Source organism: Hypanus sabinus, chromosome 18 (genome assembly GCF_030144855.1).
Source record: "Hypanus sabinus isolate sHypSab1 chromosome 18, sHypSab1.hap1, whole genome shotgun sequence".
Classification (NCBI taxonomy): domain Eukaryota; kingdom Metazoa; phylum Chordata; class Chondrichthyes; order Myliobatiformes; family Dasyatidae; genus Hypanus; species Hypanus sabinus.
The window spans coordinates 48,022,730-48,045,706 of NC_082723.1; the positions used below are offsets into that span (position 1 = coordinate 48,022,730).

Here is a 22,977-nt window from a genome sequence, read left to right on the forward strand (position 1 = left end):
AAAGCCACTTGGTCAGTATTCAGCACCAACATGACCATGTCAGGGAAAAAAGATGAGATGGGCAAAGTTTAGAAACATTAAATAACAGGAGATACTGCAAATTTTGACAAAAAAGGTAAGCATATGTAAGGTTTAGAAAGGTGAAATTGGACAAGACCGTGAAGGAAGCAGGTAGGAATTTAAAAAGGAAATTAAGAAGGACTAAGAAGGGCCATGAAAGGTTTTCGGCAAGCCGGGTTAAAGAAAATACTAAAGCATTTTATACATGCTTTAAGAACAAGAGGGTAAATAGGAAGAGGATCAGAAGACTGAAAGGCAAAGCAGGCAATTTATACGTACACCCAGAGAAAGTGGGCGAGACACATCTGGTCTTATACCAACTAGTGGATTCCGTTTAATTGGGACATTTCAGTTGTGGCCGAATTAAGTGGCTGCTCCAAATATCCTACGAAGTTCCATGGATATAGCTAAAAAGGTATAAAAAAGAACAACTACCCTTTAACTGAGTAAAAAATAATGTAATTAAATAAAATACAGAACAAACTAGAGGATTACCAGTATTATTACAGTACTATAAAGCTGTGTATTAGTCCTAATGGTTACCGGCAGAGGAGTTCAAGTGTATTACTCCATAAACACATTTATCCCCTTAAAGCATAAGGTTTAGCACTTTTCTCAATAACCAACAACCTCTTTTTATCCCGATGTACTTGACCAACACAACACAGTTATTCAATCCATTGCTTTCTTTGAACCTGATAGTGTTACTTGTTTGTAACAGAGGGAGCCGTCTGCCGCTGCATAACTAAAAAAAGGGCCCATTTCATCAGCATTATGGCTATCATCTGCATGACATTTTTGAAGAAATTTAGGGAGTTTTGCAGATTTCTATGTTCCTCACTTACAGCATCAGCAATACCTTTCTCGCCATGTGTTTTCTTGAACTTAATGTGGTGTCTACGTTACTACCAACCATCTGTTGCCTTAAAATCTTCATGACCCAGCTTCTTAACTAGCTTCTCTGACTTGCCTTTTAATATTAGTCCACAGACATGCACACCTGATCCAGTTACAATGAAAAATCATTTGAGGGTCTTTTCAACATCTGGATCCTTTCCTTCATGCTTTCGTTGTTGGGATGTTCCCTGTAATCCCTCGCATAACGTCCATTCTTTTCACAGTTTATCATGCTGAAGTATCAAGTGTGCAGTTGTAGGTTTATGGCACTCTGGTTATCTCTGCCAGCTGACGATGAGTGGTGTCAGGCGGATGGCTTTTAATTTGATTCAGTAGGGCCACCTTTTTGGCTTGTGTCAAATCATTTTGTGGTAAGGGTCTCAAAAATGTTTGAGTCAAAATGTAAAAAAAAAATGGCTTTTTGAATTGGTGTCCATTGGCTCAAATGGATAACTTAACACTAGCATATGCAACTGATGCCACTGTTGGTTCTAAGAATGGTATAGAGTCTAATGGCCACTCAAGTGCCCATGAGTAACAGTCTCCTGCCCCAAATAAGCGGCACAGTGTCCCAAATAAATGAAGCGAGGCCCAGCTAGTTTATTGATTTGTTTTTCTTCTTTAAGATTTGCCCCAAATAAATGGCATCCTCAATTAATCAAAGGCCCAATTAACTGGAATCGACTGTACTTTGCAAGAATACAATCTGGCAAGAGGACGAATGGGTATGTTGACATCAAACATAAGGAGGTATTGGAATCCTGAACAGTATAAAAATAAGTAAATCTCACACCTTGATGGCATACATTCATGGGTAGTGAAAGAGACAGGAAAGATTTTTACAGAGATCCTTGCACCTTTAGTCACAGGCAAGATCGCTGAGGACTAGCAGATAGCTAATATTGTTCCTTTGTTTAAAAAAGGTAATAGAGACAAACCAGGCATTTGTGGGCCAGAGAATCTTATAACACTGGTTAGGGAACTATTGGAGAAGATTCTTAGTGATAGTCTCTACTAACATCTGGAAAAGCATCGACTTTTTAGGGATAGTTGACATGGTTTTGTGGTGCATGTCTTACAAATCTGAGTGCGTTTTCTGAGGGGTTGACAAGGATGTGGGGTAGTGGCCGTTGTACTCATAGACATCACTAAAACATTTGACAAGGTCCCTCATGACTGACCCAGAAAATTGGAATGTGTAGAGAGTGGGTAGCTTGCAATCAATATTGGTTTGGCCATAGGATACAATGGGTAGTGGAGAAGGGGAGTTACTCAGATTTGAGGTCTGTGACTAACAATGTTCCACAACAGTCAGTCCTGCGACCTATATCTGGATAAAGATGAGTGTCTTGATTAGTAAGTTTATATAGGCAGCACAAATTCTTACAAAGTTGTAGATAGAAAGGTTGTCAAAGAACTCAGTTGGATATATGTGAGCAGAGAAATAGCAGATTGAGTTTAATACAGATAATTGTGAGGTATGGTACTCTGGGAGGTTAAGTACACAGTAAATGGCAGGACCCTTCATAGCAATGATGTATGAATCTTGGGTGCAAGTTCACAGCTCATTGAAAGTGGTAGCACACATAGACAGGGTGGTAACAAGGGCTTAAGCCATACTTGCCTTCATCAGTTGGGCTGCTGTGTACACAGTTAATGTTGTAGCTGCATGAAGCTTTGGTTTGGGCACTGTTGGACAACTGTGTGCAATTCTAGTCACCCCACTATAGGAGACACAGAAAATTTGGAAAAGTTGAAGAGCAGGCTCACTTAGATATTGCTTGGATTAGTATGATCTCTAAAGAGAGTCGGACAAATTTGGATTGTTTTCTCTTGAGTGTCAGAGGCTAAGAGACAACCTATTGGCAGTATAAAAAGTGATGAGAGGCATGGACAGAGTAAATAGTCGATCTTGCTGTATGGAATTGTCAGTACTAGAGAGCATAGCTCTCACAGGTGAGGGGGGGGGGGAGTTTAAAGGGGATTTACATTTCTTTGACACTGAAAGTGGTAGATGCCTGGAACCTGAGCGAGGGAGGTAGAAACAACAGCAACATTTAAGTGGCATTTAGAAAGGCACATGAACAGGCAGGGTGTGGAGGGAGCTTGAATTGCACCCAATCAGAGAACATCACCACGAGAAGAAGTGACTTCACACAGCTCCATGATTGAAGATTAAAAAAGCAGCTCTTTGTCACTGCTTTACGGAATCTGAATTGCACCCAATCAGTGAATGGGAGCGCGAGAAGAAGAGACGACTTCACACAGGTCTGTGATTGAAGATGAGCAAAGCAGCACTTTGCGGCAGTTTTTGGAGTCTCAATTGCGCCCAATCAGTGGACGGGTGTGTGAGAAGAATATTGAAAAACCAGTGCTTCATAGCAGTTTTCAGAGTTTGAACTGCCCTCAATCAGCGAACAGGATTCATTAGCAAGGATGAATAAGAATAAGGGTAAGCGGACTAACTATTGCCAGTGGGCCAGTGTTAAGTGAGAACTCTGGGAGGTCTCCTGCCTCAGTTAACCACACTGAGCTGAAACTCCTCAGAGAACTGCAACTGGAGTTGCAGCTCGATAACCTTTGGCTCATATGGGAGACCAATAGCAGCTACAGGGAGGTAGTCACTATTACAAAAGAAGGCAGGTAAATGGATGACGGTCAGGAGAAGAAAGGGAAATGGACAGCCAGTACAGAGTAACCCTGTGGTCGTTCCCCACAAGGGTAAGTATGACATTTTGGATACTGCTGAGGGGGACGACCTACCACTGGGAGTCACAGTGACCCGGTCCATGGCACTGAGTCTGGCACTGTGTCTCACAAGAGAAGAGAGGGTTGCAGCAGTGACATGAGATTCCATAGTCAGAGGAACAGAGGCAAAATTCTGTGGATGCCATAGAGACACCTGGATAGTATGTTGCTTTGTTAAGTGCCAGAGTCAGGGATGTCTCGGATTGGGTCCACGACATTCTCAATAGGGGGAGGAAACAGCCAGAAGCCTTGGTACATACTGGAATCAATGAAACGGTAGGGAAGCCAAGGAGGTCCTGAAGAAATATTTTAGGGAGCTAGGTAGAACGGTGAAAAGCAAGAGCTCCAGGGTAGTAATCTCTCAATTGATGCCTATACCACTAACCAGTGAAGATAGAACAGGAGCATTTGACAGATAAATGCCTGGCTGAGGAACTGGTGCAGGGGGCAGGGGTTCATATTTCAGGATCATTGGGATCTCTTCTGTGGAAGGTACAACCTGTACAAAGGACCAGGTTACACTTGAACCTAAGGGGGATCAATACCCTTGCATGCAAGTTTGCTAGAGCAGTTTGGAAGGGTTTGAACTAATTTTTCAGGAGGATAAGAACAGGAGGGGGCAGGATGGGGCAGCTGGTTTCCATACAGAGGCAGCATGTAGTGGGACTGCTGGCAAGGACAGGCTGATAATAGGACAACATTGCAGATAACGGGATGAGTTGCAATGTTAAAGGGGAACAAAATTGAAAAATTGATTAACACAGGACTGAAGATTTGAATATACATGGTATATGGAATAAAGCAGATGAACATGTAGCAGAATTAGATTGTCATATATGATGCTGTGCGCATCACTGAATCCAATCTGAAGGAAGATTATAGCTGTGAGTTTGAAATCCAAAGACACACATTGTAGTGTGAAAGGAGAGGCAGGTAAACAGAGGGAGTGGCATGGGTCTGTTAGTAAAAAGTGAAATCAAATCATTAGAAAGATGTGACGTAAGATTGTAAGGAGGAGAATCCCTATGGGTAGAACTAAGAAACTGTAAGGGTAAAAAGACCCTGATGGGAGTTTTATACAGACCTCTGAACAGTATCATAGATGTGGACTACTAAATTACAATGGGATATAGAAAATGCATGTCTAAAGGGTAATGTTCTGATAGTCATGGTGATTTCAATATACAGGTAGATTGGGAAAATCAAGTTGGTGCTGGATCCTAAGAGGGGGAATTTGTAGAATGCCTACAAGATTGCAAGGTTGAGCCTACAAGGGGATCAGCTATTCTGGATTGGGCGTGGTGCAATCAACCGGAACTGATTAGAGAGCTTAAGGGAAAGGAACCCTCCGGGACCAGTGATCATATGATAGAATTCATCCTGCAGTTTGAGAAGAAGCAAAAGTCAGATTTATCAGTGTTACAGTGGAGTAAAGGGAACTACAGAGGCATGAGAGTGGAGATGACCAAAGTTGATTGGAGGGGCGCACAAGCAGGATTGACAGCCAAACCACAATGGTTGGGGTTTCTGGGAGCATTCTGGAAGGCTCAGCATAGATACATCCCAAAGAAGAAGAAGGATTTTAAAGATAGGTTAATGCAACCGTGGCTGACAGGGTAAGTCAAAGCCAATATAAAAAACAAAGTAATGTCATAATATAGAGCAAAAATTAGTAGGAAGTTAGAGATTGGGACACCTTTAATAACAAATAGAAGGCAATTAAAAATGTCATAAAGAGAGAAGAGATGGATTGAGAGGACAAGCTAGCTAATAATATTAAAGAGGATACTAATTTTTTTCAGATATATAAAGGATAAAAGAGAGGTGAGAGTAGATATCAGACTGCTGGAAGTGAAGTTGTGTCTGTGATAAGGAAGGCAAATGCAATGTTAGCATTCATTTCAAGAAGACTAGAATATACCAGAATATCAAAGAAAAGATGCGCTGACATTCAAGAGAGTTCAAAGGGGATTCATGAAAATGATTATGGGATTGAAACACTTAACATATAAGGAGTGATTGATGGCTTTGGGCCTCTACTGACTGGAATTAATAAAGGAGGGGGTACTCTTATTGAAACCTATCAAATATTGAAAGGCCACGATTGAGTGGGAGTGAAGAGGATGTTTCATATGGTGGGGGATTCTAGGACCCAAGGACACAGCCTCAGGGTAGAGGGACTTCCATTTAGAATGGAGATGAAGAGGAATTTCTTTAACCAGAAGGTGGAAAATCTATGGAATTTGTCACCAGAGGTGGCTGTGGAGGCAGAAGTTGACAGAATCTTGATTTGTCAGGGTATGAAGACATACTAGGAGAAGGCAGGAGATTGGGGCTGAGAGGGAAATGGATCAGCTATGACAAACCAGCAGAGCAGACCTGATGGGCCAAATGGCCTAATTCTGCTTATGGTCTTATGGATGTGGACCATGTACAGGCTTGTAGGGTTAATTTAGATTGGCATCATGGTAAGCACAGATATCATGGATCAATTTTACTTAGATTTATTTATTGAGATACCGTGTAGAATAGAGGCTAGCACAACACTTTACAAGTACAGGTGAACTGGGGTTCAATTCTCGCTGTTGCCTGCAAGGAGTTTGTATGTCCTCCCCCTGACCTCGTGGACTTCATCTGGGTGCTCAGGTTTCCTCCCTCATTCCAATGAAAGAATTCCAAAGAAGTACTGGTTGGTAGGTTATTTGGTCATTGTAAATTGTCCTGTGATTAGACTGGGGTTAAATTGGGGGGATTGCTGTGTGGCATGGCTCGAAGGGCCAGACGGCCTATTCTACGCTAGAGGGGGCTCTATTCAAGTAAGAGAAGGTGGCTGGAATTTAGTGAGGGTCTGAGCAGTGGTCCCAGTGAAGGCCTTTTAATGAATTGAGAGGATGTCCCTGTGACAAGCAGAGAGGAAGATCTCTGGAAACTTGTTAAGCCTGAGAAGCAGTCTAAATATATAAGATGTAAAACTTGATTATATTATTTAAAGAACCAACCTGCTGCATGGGACAAAAGTCAAAGTCAAATTTATTGTCATATGCACAAATAAGCAACATTCACAAAATAAACACAAATTAAGCACAATTTTAACAAGAAATATAATTATATCAAAAAAAAAGCAAAGTCCACTGTTGTGCAAATGGTCATTGCATTGCCTGAACGACATTGCTTGTATTGGGTTTGAAAGGTTTAAATTTCTAGCAAATCATCTGATCTCCATGTATCATCATTTTTATTTAAATCCCCAAAATCCGGTGTCTCTGAGTCGAAGAGGGAGAGCAGTAAAACTTAGAATTTTCTAAGATTTTGTGACTCCAAAGTATCAGATAAAATCATGGTTAGCATGACAATCCTATCTTATAATAACAGAGGAGACAACTGCTATTCATACCGCTGATGCATGACTGTGTCACAGGATTCAGCTCATACTGTGTTATCAAGTTTGTGGATGACACACAGTGGTTGGCCTCGTCAACAACAATGATGAGTCAGAGTACAGAGAGGGAGAGGAGCAGTTTGTGGACTGGTGTGAGAAGAACAACCTAAGTCTGAATGTGGAGAAGACTAAGGAAATCATTGTGGGCTTCAGGAAGGTGGAGATAAACCATCCCCCTCTGTGAATACATTTCTCCTCCATAGAGAGAGTTCAGTGCACTAAGTTCCTGGGAGTTCTCATCACAGATGACTTCACCTGGTCCCTTCATATCATCTCCCTGAACAAGGCACTGCAGTTCGTCCTTTCCTATGGAGATTGAGGAAAGCAAGGCGCCCCTCAAATGCCTTTTACAGGACCACCATTGGGAGCATCCTGACAAGTTGCATCTTCATCTGGTATCGGAGCAGCTGAACATCAGACAGGAAATCCCTACAAAAGCCTGTGAGAGCAGCTGAGAGGACCATAGTGGTCTCACTACCATTTGTCGGGGACATTTATCTGGAGTGCTGCATACGCAGAGCCCTCAATATTATTGAGGATCCCAACCATTCATCCAGCATCCTCCTTGAATTTCTACCATCAGGCAGGAGACTCTGATGCACATAAACAAGAACGGTCAGGATGGGGAACAGTTTCTTCCCTCGGGCCATTATGCTTTACTCCTTGCCACTTCGCATTCAAAGTGTCACTGGTAAATTTGTTCCCTACCTTACAATATTTAATTTATGCACTTCAGTTTGTTTATTTATGTATAATACATCTGTAGATTTCTTACTTACTTTCATGAGTTGTTATGTGTTACGTGTGTTATGTATACTATAGTGTTTTACACCCTGGTTCAGTGAAACGCTTTATTTGACAGTATACGTGAATATAATTAAATGACAATAAACTTGACTTGAACTCAGCCTATTACATCCCTGCTGGTTCCAGAGTGAAGCCATTCGTACCAATCCCCATATCCTGTTCACCTGCAACTTATTGTCCCTCGCATGCTCATCAGCTTTCTCCTTCGATCCTTGGGCCATTGGCCTACATGAAGCTATAAGTTGCCATGGCCAAAAAAACAATCAGCATATCTTTCAAATGGGAGCAGCCATAGGGAAAGGCACATGAACACGGAGAGATCATCTAAACTCGACATGTACAGAACCCAAAGTCAGGGTTGAACCAGGGTCCCTAGAGTACTGCAGCAGCAGCAGCAGCACTAAATTCTGAACCCCTCAACTGAGAAATCAAAAGTTCAGTTCCAGTCCTGAAAATTCATCCCTTAGTAGCCCATATTATTCATTATTTGCTTGAGATTTATGATCATTGGAGAATAATGAACAGTTTTGAGCAAAGTGTAATTCAGAGGTTTGAAGTAAAGCAAAAGCTCATTAGTTTTAATGATGAAAAAGATTTAACTTAATTTGTCACATGTACATCGAAACGTACAGTGAAATACATCGGTTGTGTCAAATCAAATCAGCGGGGATTGTGCTGGGCAGCCTGCAACTCTCACCAAACTCACAGTTTACTGATCCTATTTGTTCATCTTTGGAGTGTGGGAGGAAACCAGAGCACCTCGAGGAAATCTATGTAGTCATGAGGAGAACATACAAACTCCTTATAGGCAGCAATGGAAATTGAACTCCGATTAGTGATTGCTGGAACTGCAGCAGTGTTACGCTAACTGCTACACTATCATGAGTTGAATGGGTTTTGTAATTACTTAACGGAAACATTCCGAATGTGTCCTGACCCACAGGATAGAACACCCATATGGTGTCAGGAAAACAGTTTGGTGCACTATAATAAGTCAGAACTTGCTTTAGTCCATGTGCTTCTGGAAACAGAAATTCCAGATCATACAAAAACATTGGTCGTCCCCATCAAAGTACTGTGGCCAAATATAATTTAAAGTATGGAATACAGTACCTCACCTTGAAAAGTGTCACATAGTGAATTACATAGATTTAAACTTTGGGATACCGGGGAATAAATTTGCCCTTTGACACCAGCGTGGCATTGGCATCAGTGTAGAGGGCACCAAGAATACCTAGCTCCAAATCTGCAGTTTTTACCAAAGTCAGTGAAAACAAATGTTAGGCAGTCAGCATAACCAACAGATAATTCCTTTTGGTTACAGTCTCAAGATACAGCATTTTGGATCTTTACAAAATGCAGTCAGGGATGATCAGGGATATACCAGTTTGAATTGATAAGATAACAAATCGAAAGCTCTTCATGTTACTGAGGACACTTAAGGATTGGAGATGAAGACTTCTATGTCACCAGTCTGCTTAACTACTGATTGTGCTCAATTCATCAAAAATCTTCTGGCTTCATTGAAGTTGTTCTCGAAGACTTATAAGCTACAAGTTAGGATTATGATTCCTTTTTTTAAAAAATTTCTTCCTCTACAGACTAAAAGGTAAGCTGTTCCCATGAGCAGATCTATTTTGATCAACTATCTCTGCACCACTGCTGTCACTGATCTGATTTCACCAAAAAACATCTCTGTCAGATTTTCAAGAGAAATTGTCTTTGTTTTTAATAGGAATCTCTCTTGAAAATCTGACAGAGACATTTTCACAAGTGCATTTAAGATTGTTCTCTAATTGCCTTTGATTTTAATAGTGTTATGTACCCGTGGGTATCTTGTGACTGTCACATGACCATGATGTAATGGTCTTGTGATGGTGGTGTGACGTAATTTTCCCGCCAGTGAGAGGTCATGTGATAGTTTTTTCCAACAGGGTATAAAAGGAGAACCCCTCCCTGTGATGCAGGGTCAGTTTCATGGCTTAAGTCGTCAGTGACTCTGTTCTGCTGTGTATTTGATTTTATGACACAGTTTCATTTTAAAAGTGGAGTTTTAATTTCTACTGTAAGAATCGTTGTGCTGGCAGTTCTGAAAATCACTGCCAGTTAAAGTCCATTCAGAGAGTGAAGATTTATCTAAGTTTGGGAAGCTGAAGAATCAAGGTAAGTTGTGTTGTCGGCTATAAAGCAAGTTTGACCTTATTTAATCTTCACACAAGGAATTAGTAACTTGTCTCCAAGATAGCTCCTGCATTTCTGACAGCAAAAAGAGTTGGACGCAGAGTTTTGCCTTCAAGCCGTTTTACTTCCTTCAACCGTAAACCCTTCGGCAAAGCATACTTTGGCTGGGATCAGCAGTAATGTCACTTAAGAGAATTTTTTACTTCAAGGGAAGTCTCTCCTAACTGACTGTAAATCATTTTGGACTTTTTTTTGCAAAACTATAAAGAACTGAGTTCGCATTTCTCACTTTAAGAACTGTTCGAGCTGTCATATCGCAGCTGAATTCCGGTTAAGTTAGTTGTTTGTTTACTTTTGGGTTTTTTTTTAACAGTGTTTAATAAATGTTTTATTTGTTATAAAAAAACCTGTCTCAATTATATATTCATTGTTGCTGGATCATAACAATAGCAGTCAGAGAACAATCTTAAAATCACTTATTAATGAATTTACCAGCACCTGAGCATAGGTAGAGTGCATTGACAGTTTATTGATTCACTGTGTCCCCTGGTCCATAACACTACAGATATGGCACCTAATTAATTTTAGTCATTTCCAAGGTGAACCGCTGACAGCTTTTGCCACAGTCATCCCTTTCATAAACTCCTGCTCCCTTTCCTCTTCTGTCCCCTTTCAGCTTCAGCTTCTGCATTTGATTGATTTTCATCCACTCCTTTCCTGGCTGCAAATTTCTCTCGCAAATTAAATATTTCAAAATTTTGAACTTGGAAAAGTTTGTTCATTCTAACCTGCATATGAATGCTGGATGTGATTATTAAACTGCAAAGCTTGCTTAAGAAACCAAATCACAAGGACAGAGTAAATCTAATAAACCAACAAGACCCATTAACCCCTGTGGAAGCAATTACCCAAATAAAAATCGTTACATTTTTAAAATTCAAGTAATATATTCAGAAAGAAAATCCATTACATTAATAGAATTCAATGCTAGCTCCAGCCAGAAAATAATATTTTTAATTAATTTTTGGGTTATGAGTGTCAGTAGCAAGCCCAGGATTTATTGCACAACTCCAGCTCCCTTGTAAATGATTCATTAGGTTGCCTTGCTCAGCCACTGTACTCTGCGAAGCAAATGTGTTCTCATGGAGTGGGTTATGCAAGGATTACCAGGAATTTTGATCCTGCAATGATAAAGGAAAGTCAAAATCTATCGACACTGCAGCTGGGTGACTAGGGAGAAACTTCATTGTCCCAGTGCACAAGCTCCAGTTTACAGTTTTCATTTTTTAGCCTGGACAATAATGCTGCCCCTTTAACATAAAATCTTCATGGGCCAGTGGCCAAAGGCACAATCAGTGCCTTGCATTAGATTAGCAATCAGGTAAGTAACCAGAAAAGTTATTTTTTCAGGGCTTCAGGAGTTGTGTTATTTGCTTCAAAGTCCTTATGGACCAGGGACCTGGGTTAAGCAAACAATCAGAAGGTCAAACAATCAGGTAACATAGGTTTGGTGTCTCCTTGGATGATTGAGATACAGTGTGGAAAAAGCCCTTCAAGCCACACTGGCCAGCAATCCCCCAATTTAATCCTAATCATGGGATAATTTACAATGAGAAATTAACCTACCAACTAGAACGTCTTTGAGAGGAAACCAGAGCACCCAGAGGAAACCCACACAGTCACAGGGAGAACATACAAACTCAGAACACCTCAAGGGGCCCATTGGATAGAGGTTTAAACTAATGAGATATTTGAGAGATCAAATAGCTTAGGAAGACTGGTGAATGATGAAGTGTTGGGTATCTCATTGGACCACAGAGAAAGGTTAGCTCAGTCTTGCTGTGAAGGCACCTCAAGGGATAAGCTCAGTATGAGAATTTCTTTGTGGGCTCACAATCCCAATCTGTTACAAAGGCTGTTTTTCCCAAGAGCCTGAAATGGGCGAGCCTCGTTCCTCCTGTATCATCTGGAAATAAGTAACAGGATGCAAACCTGGGGTGAGAATAACAACAGATGTGCAAGTGGAACAGAAGCCATGAAGTGGTCAGCTGAATTTTAAAGTGTTGCAAAGCAACCTGGAAATGAACGTCACTGTGTTTTGCACACTATTAAGTACATTTACACTTACATGTGGCTGAAGTAAACATCTCCAGTTGATTTAATTTCTAGGCCACCGTGCTCCTTCATGAAAGAACACACAAAAGGCAACGTAAGTAACTGTATCAGCTCACCTCCAAGGACTGCAGATGACAGGACATGTGTTCCGTACTTTCGGATAATGGTGTCAATCACTTGCTGGGTTGAAGGCCTTCTTCCAAGCAAACGAATGCTTCTTTGGAATTCAGGCATCAGTGGGATAGGATTCCGGATTAGGTCCCTCCTCTCGACTGCAGTATTTCTCACCTTCCATCGTGCAAACTCTCTGCAATAACAACATTAGAAAGGTCAAAATAACCCCAGCAAATACGCTCCTTCTCTTTAGGCTGAACAATGAAAACATGACCATCTCAACTGACATTTGAAGAGGCAGTGATAGTTGTAGCATGGAAATGCAAAAATTTGCTAATGGTAATTTTACTCAAGTGTTACAGATGTTCAAAATTCAATAACAATTATTGCATTTATAGGCTGAACATGTTGAAGATTTCAACCTTAGTGGGAAAAAACCTGGTTGCATTTAAATATTTTAAACACAAATCATTTAAAATATGTATTTTGCACAGAGGTAAAAATAGTGATTCCATCTTACAAATACTGGCTTGTCAAAAGTTAACTTCTAAGAAACCAAGTTAGCAAATAATTTTGGTTTATTTTAGCAAAGAAATCTTCTGTGTGACAGAATTTCAGACGATTGCCTTTACCAAGGTCAGAAAGGCGGATGGCATTTATCCTGTTGTACAAGCTGTTCAAAATTTAGTTACCCATTGGGCAGTTTTACAGGGTCGACTGTAAAAAAGTGGTTTGTAGAATAGTAAAATCTATTTACAGATTTCCAGAAGAAGTCAAACAGTGCAACCTGGAGAGGATTCAGGTGTTCCAGACTCTGAACCTACACATTTAGGTACACCACTGCTAATGCAAAAAATGACATTAGCTTCACAATACCAATACAGTGGATATTTTCACCATTACAACCATAAAATCCAAGCTTTTTCTTCAATTAATTTTAAAAATACGGGCTTGATAGCAAGTCTGGCATTTATTACCTATCCCCATTTGCCTATCAGGAAGCTTCTTGAACCGTTGCATGCATTATGGCGAAGGTGATCTCACAATGCTGCTGTGGGAGGAGTTCCACAATTTAAAATCTGTAATATGAAGGACTTGTTGTGGTGTTTCCATACATCTGCTGTCCTCACACTTGATAGCACAGGTTGCGGTTCGGGAGGTGATATCAGAACAGCTAAAGTGAGCAACTACGCTGCACAGTCAAATGATATTAGTGGGAAGGGACAGTCAGGGTAGCTGCAGGAGGCCAATCAAATTGAGGTCTTTGTTCTGTCTGATGTCAAGCTTCCTGAGAGTGGAACTCTTTCCACTTGCCTGCACTCATCCAAGTATGCTAAATGTATTCCATAATGCACCTGACCCTTGCTTTGTGGATGTTGGAAAGAATTTGGATCAACTTGTGAGTCACTCGTCACAAGACATCAGGCTTCTGGCCTGCTCTTGTAGACAAGTGTTAGCCCAGTTAAGTTTCTAGTCAATGGTGGCCTTTGGAATATAGATGGGAGGAGTGGACGATGGTGTTGTCATTGAATGACAAGGACAATTGGTTAGATGCTTTCTAAGCTATGAGGTTACACACTGCAGCATTGTAAAATCGTGCTGTTGCTGATGTTCAACAAAATCTCATGGATTATCAGTTGGCCAGATCTGCTTGAGATCTCCCCCGTTCAGTATAATTGCAGAGCCACACAAGTAAATAAGTGATAGAGAATGTGCTGGGTGTGAAGGTGGGCTGATACTCCACAAGGACTGCACCATTTTCATTTCTAACACTGCTTTCATGGACAGATGCAGGCACAGTTACACCCGGACATTCTACCATTTTGACGCACCATTTCTAAGAGTCACACTTAGAAGACAACAAAAGGATGACTTGGTATACAAGATCAGAAGTTAGAAATAAGTTGTGTATTCAAGACCCCTACATCCACTGAGAAGTTGATTTGAAAAACATTGCAAAAATCTTTAATCAAAGAGCAAAATGTCAATGGGTAGAGATATAGGAGTAGATTTTTGCACAGGTTGGTCAATAATTTTCTTTGATATATCATTCGCTAATAGGGTGTAGGACAGGTGATGAACATGGTGGTCACCAGTGGACTAGTATTCAGAAGTCAGGATTTGCTTTTGGGGAAACCTGGGCTTGAATTTCACTATGGGAACTGATGACTTCAAAAGTTCTTATAAAACTGTAATTAATGCTAGTTATCAGCAATGGTGAGCAAAAACCTATCTTAGTGTCTTTTAGGGAAGGAATCGGAATCAGGTTTAATATCACAGGCATATCTCGAGAAATGTGTTGTCTTTGCAGAAGCAGTGGACTGCAAAACATAATAATAAAAACGGAGAATTACAGTAAGAGGAGCGGAGAGCGTGTTTGTGCATCTGGCGGGAGTACTGGATGTTGGAGATAGATAGACAAATATTGATCCCAAAGGAAATGACAGTGTCACAGTGGCATTACAAGTGCACAGATATACAAGTATTAGAAGAAAAGTATGAAAGAATAAAAATAAGTTACCTTAAAAATAAAATATATAAGATTTACAAGCCAAAGATTACAAGATCGCTTCCCCAGCTATAGAATATGTACACAACGCTGAAAGAACTCAGCAGGTCAGAGAGCATCTGTGAGAAAAGAGTACGAATGGTTTCTGTGAGGAATAGTTTCCTGATGAAGGGCCTCGGCCCGAAATGTTGGCTACTCTTTTCTCACGGATGCTGCCTGACCTGCTGAGTTCTTCCAGTGTTGTGTACGTATTCTTTGATCCACAGCATCTGCAGTTGTATTTTTGTGTTTCACTTCCCCAGCTGTAGGTTGACTCATTATAGAGCCTAATGGTTGAGGGTAAGAATGTCCTCATATAGCCCTCTTTGAAGTAGCACAGTTATCTTTGTCTATTACTGAAAGTGCTCCTCTGTTCAGCCAAGGTGGCATGCAGGGGGTGAGAAACATTGTCCAGAATTGCCAGGATTTTCCAGAGGGTCATTTGTTCTAACAAAACCTCCAGTATGCCCAGTTTATTGCGCCTGTTGACATCACCGGTAATGATGCCATTTCCCCAGCACATCACCGCATAGAAGGTTGTACTGGTGACAACAGACTGGTAGAACATGTGGAGGAGAGTCCTGCATGCTCCAAATGACTTCAGTCTCCTCAGGAAGTGAGGTGACTCTGGCTTTTCTTCTATACAGTATCTGTGATGGTGCCCCACTCAAGTCTGTCATCTAGGTGCACCCACAGGTATTATTAGGTCCTCACCACATCCACATCCACGTCAATAGTAAGATGGAGCAGCGCAGGCTTGGTCAGGCGAGGGTGAAGCATTGCAGGAGGGACTTGCGACAAGTGGCAGCACAGGAGCGCTGGAGCAGGGGCTGGCATGGGTGCAGACACACCCAGCCCTGTGACACCAGCCAAGGTCATTTGATTCCAAATAACTGGTTTATTGAATCTTACAGAATGTCCTCTCTGGTGCTGTCTGCTTCCTCTCCTCTCCCAACTATGATTCCTGTCCCCCTGCCCCTTTCCCACACTCAGTCCACAACAGAGACCTGTAGCAGAATGAGGTTTGTCATCACTCATGAAAATTGTTTTTTTTTAGCTGTAGCAGTACAGTGCAATACATAAAATCAGTACAGTACTGAACAAAAGTCTTTGGCACCTTAGCTATATATATGCGCCTAAGATTTTTGCATAGGACTGTTTATTAAATAGTTAAATTAAATGATCAGTGCAAAATAAGTAGTGAGGTAGTGTTATGGGTTCAACGTTCATATCTACCATGCTTATCATGTCTGACATTTACATGACCCCAGATGCAATCAAGTGATTGAACTGGTATAAGTATGAAAGATGAAAGGTTTTTTTTTATCTCAGAGCGCTGAGATTCTATAATGCTACAACATTTTGATCAACGGTTCACAACAAACTCTAACCCCATTACTATGACAACTGCATCTGACAACATCTCTTTCTGCTGTCTCTGGACTGAGTTAATCTACAACACACCTAAAAGCTAAAAGGAATTTTTACTGATGTAATGGTGAAAACAAAAGCGAAAATGCTTGAATTGAAAAAAAGTTAAAAATTAATGTTTGCTCAGCAGGTAATCAGCCAGCGACCAAGTTACCATAGCAACCAGGGAGGTGTTGTTTAAATTCATGATGAATTTCTAACCAATATCCTCCAGGTTAAATTGCCAACTCAGACAAGGGATTAGCTTGATATTATTACAGGTTAGTCATTATATCCAGTGCTGCTTTACACTGAATAGAGGAGGTTCAGGGGAGATTGGGAGATAGCTAAGATCTGATGCCACTAGTATCAGTATCGACCTTCATCACCTACACTTGAAAGGCTGCTGTACTCAATACTGACAACACCTCTATCTCCCGTAAAAGAGAACAAGTCAGTTGATGGAAGATTCAAAACAGGCATTTGCCCACTGTCAAGATGAGACAGAAACAACACTCAGAGTATCTGATTTCAAAATGCTTGAATATTTGAAGATTCATCGGCTTCTGCCATTTTCAGAGAAAGGAGGGATTTGTGAGGAAACAATGCTTGGTTTTGCATTTATGTTGCTTTTAGGTATGTCGGAGCAGAAGGCTGCTTAGTTGGCTGATTCTTTTATATAACCATATAACAATTACAGCATGGAAACAGGCCACCTCAGCCCTTCTAGTCCATGCCCAACACTTACTCTCACCTAGTCCCACCGACCTGCACTCAGCCCATAACCCTCCATTCCTTTCCTGTCCATATACCTATCCAATTTTTTTTAAAATGACAATATCGAACCTGCCTCTACCACTTCTCGTTCATCACAGCTACCACTCTCTGAGTAAAGAAGTTCCCCCTCCTGTTACGTCTAAACTTTTGCCCCTTAACTATCAAGTCATGTCCTCTTGTTTGGATCTCCCCTACTCTCAATGGAAAAATCCTACCCATGTCGACACTATCTATCCCCCTCATAATTTTAAATACCTCTATCAAGTCCCCCCTCAACCTTTTACGTTCCAAAGAATAGAGACCTAACTTGTTCAACCTTTCACTGTTACACTGTCTAGTTAGATCACAGCTTACCTGTAGTTTAACATCTGATGTCACAAATTAATTAAGTAATTCAATAATTGGGTGACAGGTAGACATAAGGAGGTGTAAGGCGCTCCTTCTATCCAGAAGCCTGCAGGTCGCCCTTGGGCAAGGTGCAGCACCTGCTTATCCAACAACTCCACCCCACCCCACCCCACCCCTGCTCCTGATCAAGGTCATGTTAAACCATGGGAGCAGGTGGTGGATCGTCCTATGATCACCATTCCTAATTATGCGACCATTGACACCAGGCAGACAATCTCTGAAGAGTATTGATAATAGCTGGGGACACCCGCCTTGTAAAGACAATGCCTGGAAGAAGGCAACGGCAAACCACCTTCTGAATAAAAATTTGCCACGAACAATCACCGCCATGGATAAGACCACGATCGCATATGTGATACAACACACTACATAACGATGATGATGACCTAGGGCAGGGGTCAGCAACCTTTACCACTGAAAGAGCCACTTGGACCCGTTTCCCACAGAAAAGAAAACACTGGGAGCCGCAAAACCCGTTTGACATTTAAAATGAAATAACACTGCATACAACGGTTTTTTTTTGCCTTTATGCTATGTATAAACAAACTATAATGTGTTGCATTTATGAAATTGATGAACTCCTGCAGAGAAAACGAAATTACATTTCTGCATGCAACAAAAACATTTTGAACTCCGAAAAAAAGACGTTGGGTTGAAGGTTACTTTTAAGTAAAATACTCAACGTCTATTTGAGTCCTTCTTGTATTTATGAAAAACGCCAAACTTAAATTTGCCGCCAGCAGCAAACCAAAAATAACGTCAGCCAGCTGTCAACCTGAAAAATAAAAGGACTATTTCACTGAACAATGAAAACATATGAATATACGTAAGATAATAGGAAATTAAAATATTTATCATACTTGGTCAGGTTGACTCACACCTGACAATGCAGTCGTATTCAGTAGGGATGGATCGATGCTTAGGGGAGTGACCGGGAAGGATAATGTGTTTTTTTCCTCTCTGAACTCACAGAAGCGTTTCCCAAACGATGTTTGCATTGCGATGATTGCAGAATGTAAATACTCCGAATTTATCATGTCGTGACCTTGTTTGAACTCTCTCAAATTGGGGAAGTGAGACAATGTGCCTTTCTGTAAATCTCTGGCAAGCAACGTCAACTTGCGCTCGAATGCCAAAACATCCTCCAACATGTGCAGGGCTGCGCGTCCTTTCCCCTGAAGAGCTGTGTTCAGTGTGTTCAGGTGCGCTGTCATGTCTACCATGAAGTGTAGCTTTTCCAGCCACTCTGGCTGTTCCAGCTCAGGAAAGGTGAGCCCTTTGCTGCCCAGGAAAGTTTTCACTTCTTCCAGACACGCGACAAAGCGTTTCAGCACCTCCCCTCTGGACAGCCAGCGATAAAAACACGTTGTAGCGGTGTGCTACACGCAGTCAGTAAACTGCAGTCAAAGATAGCTTTATTCGAACTAAACAGCCTTGCTTTTAAGCCTCCCTCAACCCACCCCCCATGGGCGTGGATGCTGCAAAAGACACGTACTCACAAACCCCCGTAGGCTATCTCCCTTAGCCTTAACGCTGGCTAATTGTGAGCCGGTTCGGATGTGTCAGGAAATGGGTCGCCACAACGTCTTATTTAGATTGTACAAGATGACCATAATCTTCAAATTTAGATTTACATTTCAAAAACTAACAAACTAACATAAAATACATTTTAATTAAATACTGACCATGTAGCGGTGTGCTACACGCAGCGCTAAAATTACGACACGGAGTCGGTAACTGCAGTCGAAGGAAAAAACTTTATTTGAAATCTTCAGCCTCACCTTTAAGCCTCCCTCAACCTGCCCCCCATGGCGCAGAGGCTCCAAAGCTCTGTGCTCGCAAACCCCCGTAGGCTATCTAATTGTGAGTCGGTTCGGATGTGCCAGGAAAAGGGTCGCCACAACCAATTATTTCCCAAAGCAACAGGGAGCCGCAGCACAGACGTAAAAGAGCCACATGTGGCTCTGGAGCCGCGGGTTGCCGACCCCCGACCTAGGGAATAGTTGGGGCCCATTCATTTGTCTCCATGATACCTCACTAGTCACTGCCTGATAGACAAAATATCCAATTTATTTCCTAATCCCAGTTTTCCCCTTAGCAACTAACTTTCAATGAATGCATGTATTTTACTCCCAATTCCACATACTTTAATTTTGGAAATAATCTCTTATGTGTGAACTTAAAAAACCACCTGAAAATCCAGCCTCTCCAATTGCCTTCATTAATCCATTTCTTTTTACTCACATCAATATGGTTAGAGAGCACTCTTGTTCCTCACTCTCTGATTCAAACTTCCCTCTATTAATCAAAGACCTCATACCATGATTGCCTATGTCATATGACAACGGCACGTAATGAACGTAATAACTAGCAGATGATTGCCAGCTGATGTATCCATATTCTATATTCTCTGTGACATTTGGTGCATCAATTCCCTGGATACTCATAGAGTAATCTCATTTCTTGTTCATTTTTCCCAAAGACCGCTTCCCTTAAATTCCTGTCGACTCTCCCAATATCCTATCAGTCCACTTACACCATGAGACATCTACAGTAGCCTGATAAATTACCAACATGCATGTGTTTGGGATGTCAGAGGAAAGTAAATCACCAGGAGAATCTATACTGTCACCAGGAGAATGTGCAAACTCCACGTTTCAGTAATGAAATCAGAAATGAACTTGAGACACGAGGTTTGTGGGTTAACAGTACTACTATCTCACTTTTTTAATATATATTATATCTGTTTTTGCATTATTTTAATCTATTCGACATACATACATATTTATTTACCATAATTGATTTTTTTTCTTTTTATATCATCATGTATTGCATTGAATTGCTGTTGCTAAGTTAACAAATTTCACAACACATGCTGGTGATAATAAAACTGATTCTGATTCTGATTGTTTACACTAAACACCAAAATTCTGCAGATGCTGGCAATCTAAAGCAACACACACAAAATGCTGGACGAATGCAGCAAGCAGGTCAGGCAGCATGTATGGAAATGATCAAACTGTAAACGTTTTGGGCCAGCACCTTCCTTCGGGACTGGAAAGGAAGCGGGAAGATGACAGAATGAAAAGCTGGGGGGAGGGTAAGGAGGACAGCTAGAAGGTGATAGGTGAAGCCAGATGGGTGGGTAAGATTAAGGGCCAGAGAGAAAGGATCCAGAGAATGGACCATAGCAGAATGAAAGGAGGAAAGTACCCAGGGAGATGTGATAGGCAGGTGAGAAGAGGTAAAAGGCGAGTGTGGGGAAGAGAAAAAAGGGGGGGGAGGGAATTTTTTTTTTACAGGAAGAAAAGAATCAATGTTCATGTCATCAGGTTGGAGGTTACCGAGACAGAGTATAAGGCATTGCTCCTCCACCCTGAGGGTGGCCTTATCTTGTACAAGAGGAGACCATGGACTGACTTGTCAGAATGGGAATGAAAATTGAGATTAAGATGTTTGCCCAGCAGAATGGTCCACTTTTGGTGGATAGAGCAGAGTTGCCCAACAAAGTAGTCCCCCAATTTATGACCGTTCTTACCAATGAAGAGGAGACTACATCGGGAGCACCGGACACAATAGATGACCCCAGTAGATTTGCAGGTGCAGTGTTGCCTCAATTGAAAGGGCTGTTCGGGACTCTGAATAGAGATGAGGGAGGAGGTGAATGTGCAGGTGTAGCACTTCGGCCACTTGCAGAGATAAGTGCCAGGAGGGATATTAGGCTGGAGAAGGACAAATGGACAAAGAAATCACAAAGGCAGAGATCCCTGCGGAAAGCAGAGGGAGGTGGGGATGCAAAGATATGGTGGGTGCTAGGATCCTTTTAGAGATGGTGGAAGTTGTGGAGAATGAGGTGTCGGATGTGAAAGCTCATGTAGTGGTACCAAGGACAACTGGAACTCTGTTGGTGCTAAGGCACCGGGAAGATGGGATGAGAGTGGATGTCTGGAAGATGGAGATGTGGGTGAGGGCAGCATCACTGATGATGGAAGGGAAACCCAGTTCTTTGAAGAAGGATGTCCTGGAATGGAAAGCCACATCCTGGGAACAGATGCAGTGGAGACAAAGGAACTGAGAAAAGGGAATAGCATTTTTACAGGACACAGGTGGGAAGAGGTATAGTCAAGATAACTGTGAAAATTAGTAATACGAAAAGCTGCTCTTTCACCCCTGAAACTCTCCACTAATCTGATAATTTTATTTCTTTATTATCATCAACAGTAGACAAATTTCATGTGGATGCATAAATGGAAGTGTGTGTGTATTCACATTAGAAGAGACAATGTGCTGTACATGAGAGAGCGAGTTTGCATTGGAGAGACAGAGAGAAAGTGATCAAGATTTGTTAAGGTATTATGAATGAGTAAAATATACTTACCATATTTAATTATCATAACCAGCATATGAAATATGTTTTAAGTCCTTTAAAAGTACAAAAGATTCTGCATTTCCCAATCAGAAAGGAACCAGTACATTGAACAAACAAACAGCAGAGACTAAACTTCAATCAACAAATGTAGAATAGACAAATGAAGAAAAAAATTGAAAGCTCCAACAGCTAGTTCTGGGAATGACAATACTTTTATACCTAATGATTTCACCATCACAAGTAAGTGCCCTTAGCAGTACTTTCAGAGAGACAGAGTGAGATTACCAATTCAGTGTTAAACCATTAGGATTGCTTTATACCAAATATTAGTGGTGGCAAAGAACCAGAATATAATTTCATTTTACTTGATGTGTTGCTGCTAGTATGGAGATCCAATCTCATTTCACTGACATGTTCCATATTTTAAGCCCATGCCCAACAGTGAAAGGACATTGGTGTGTCCCATTATGCATCCTAGATGGAGTATAAGTTTAAAACCAGGCATGGAAACACTATAAGACATCCCATTCATTTGATTGGATTCATTCTGCTTTGATGCAACTGGAAACACTTTCATGTCCGTTCATCCCAATATTTCCCCTGTGGCCCAGTATCAAAGTGATTAAAGCTCTTCATACTGAGTAAAGCTAATCTTCAGAATGCAGTAATCCTTCCTTTATACATTGCTTTGGACATACTTGCCGAAATCAATATGGAAATTATATTGGTCTCATTTGACCTGCTGTAATTGTTTTGACCAGCTCATTTTAAGGGCAATTACATTTTATTACCATTAATTACTGATATGTTATCTTTGTTTCTCAGTCAGCTTTATTGTAATGTTTTGTTCATTTGGAGTTTACGGAAATAAACTATACACCGACTGTCAGAGTATTGCAAAAGAATACTGTAACTTTCATTCACATTCTTATTGCTTTCTTCATCCGAAGATAAAACTATTCAAATGAAAGGCTAGCCCACCAGACATGAACAGGTTTAGATAATACACATCTATATTATTTAATTTTTCATAAAGTTGGCTAAGGGCTTATGACCCGAAATATCCTAGATCCAATGAGTCAGTTTGGCAAAGTGAACCTCCCC

The 22,977-nt window shown here is 41.1% G+C and overlaps 1 protein-coding gene across 2 annotated transcripts in view; it reads right to left on the reverse strand.

The window, feature by feature from the left end:
- Positions 1–22,977, reverse strand: part of brinp1 (bone morphogenetic protein/retinoic acid inducible neural-specific 1) — a 417,096-nt gene that overhangs the window by 119,687 nt on the left and 274,432 nt on the right. For both annotated transcript variants that reach the window (XM_059994295.1, XM_059994296.1), the window contains exon 3: positions 12,364–12,554. In XM_059994295.1, the coding sequence (XP_059850278.1) occupies positions 12,364–12,554 (191 nt within the window). The remainder of the gene's footprint in view (positions 1–12,363; positions 12,555–22,977) is intronic.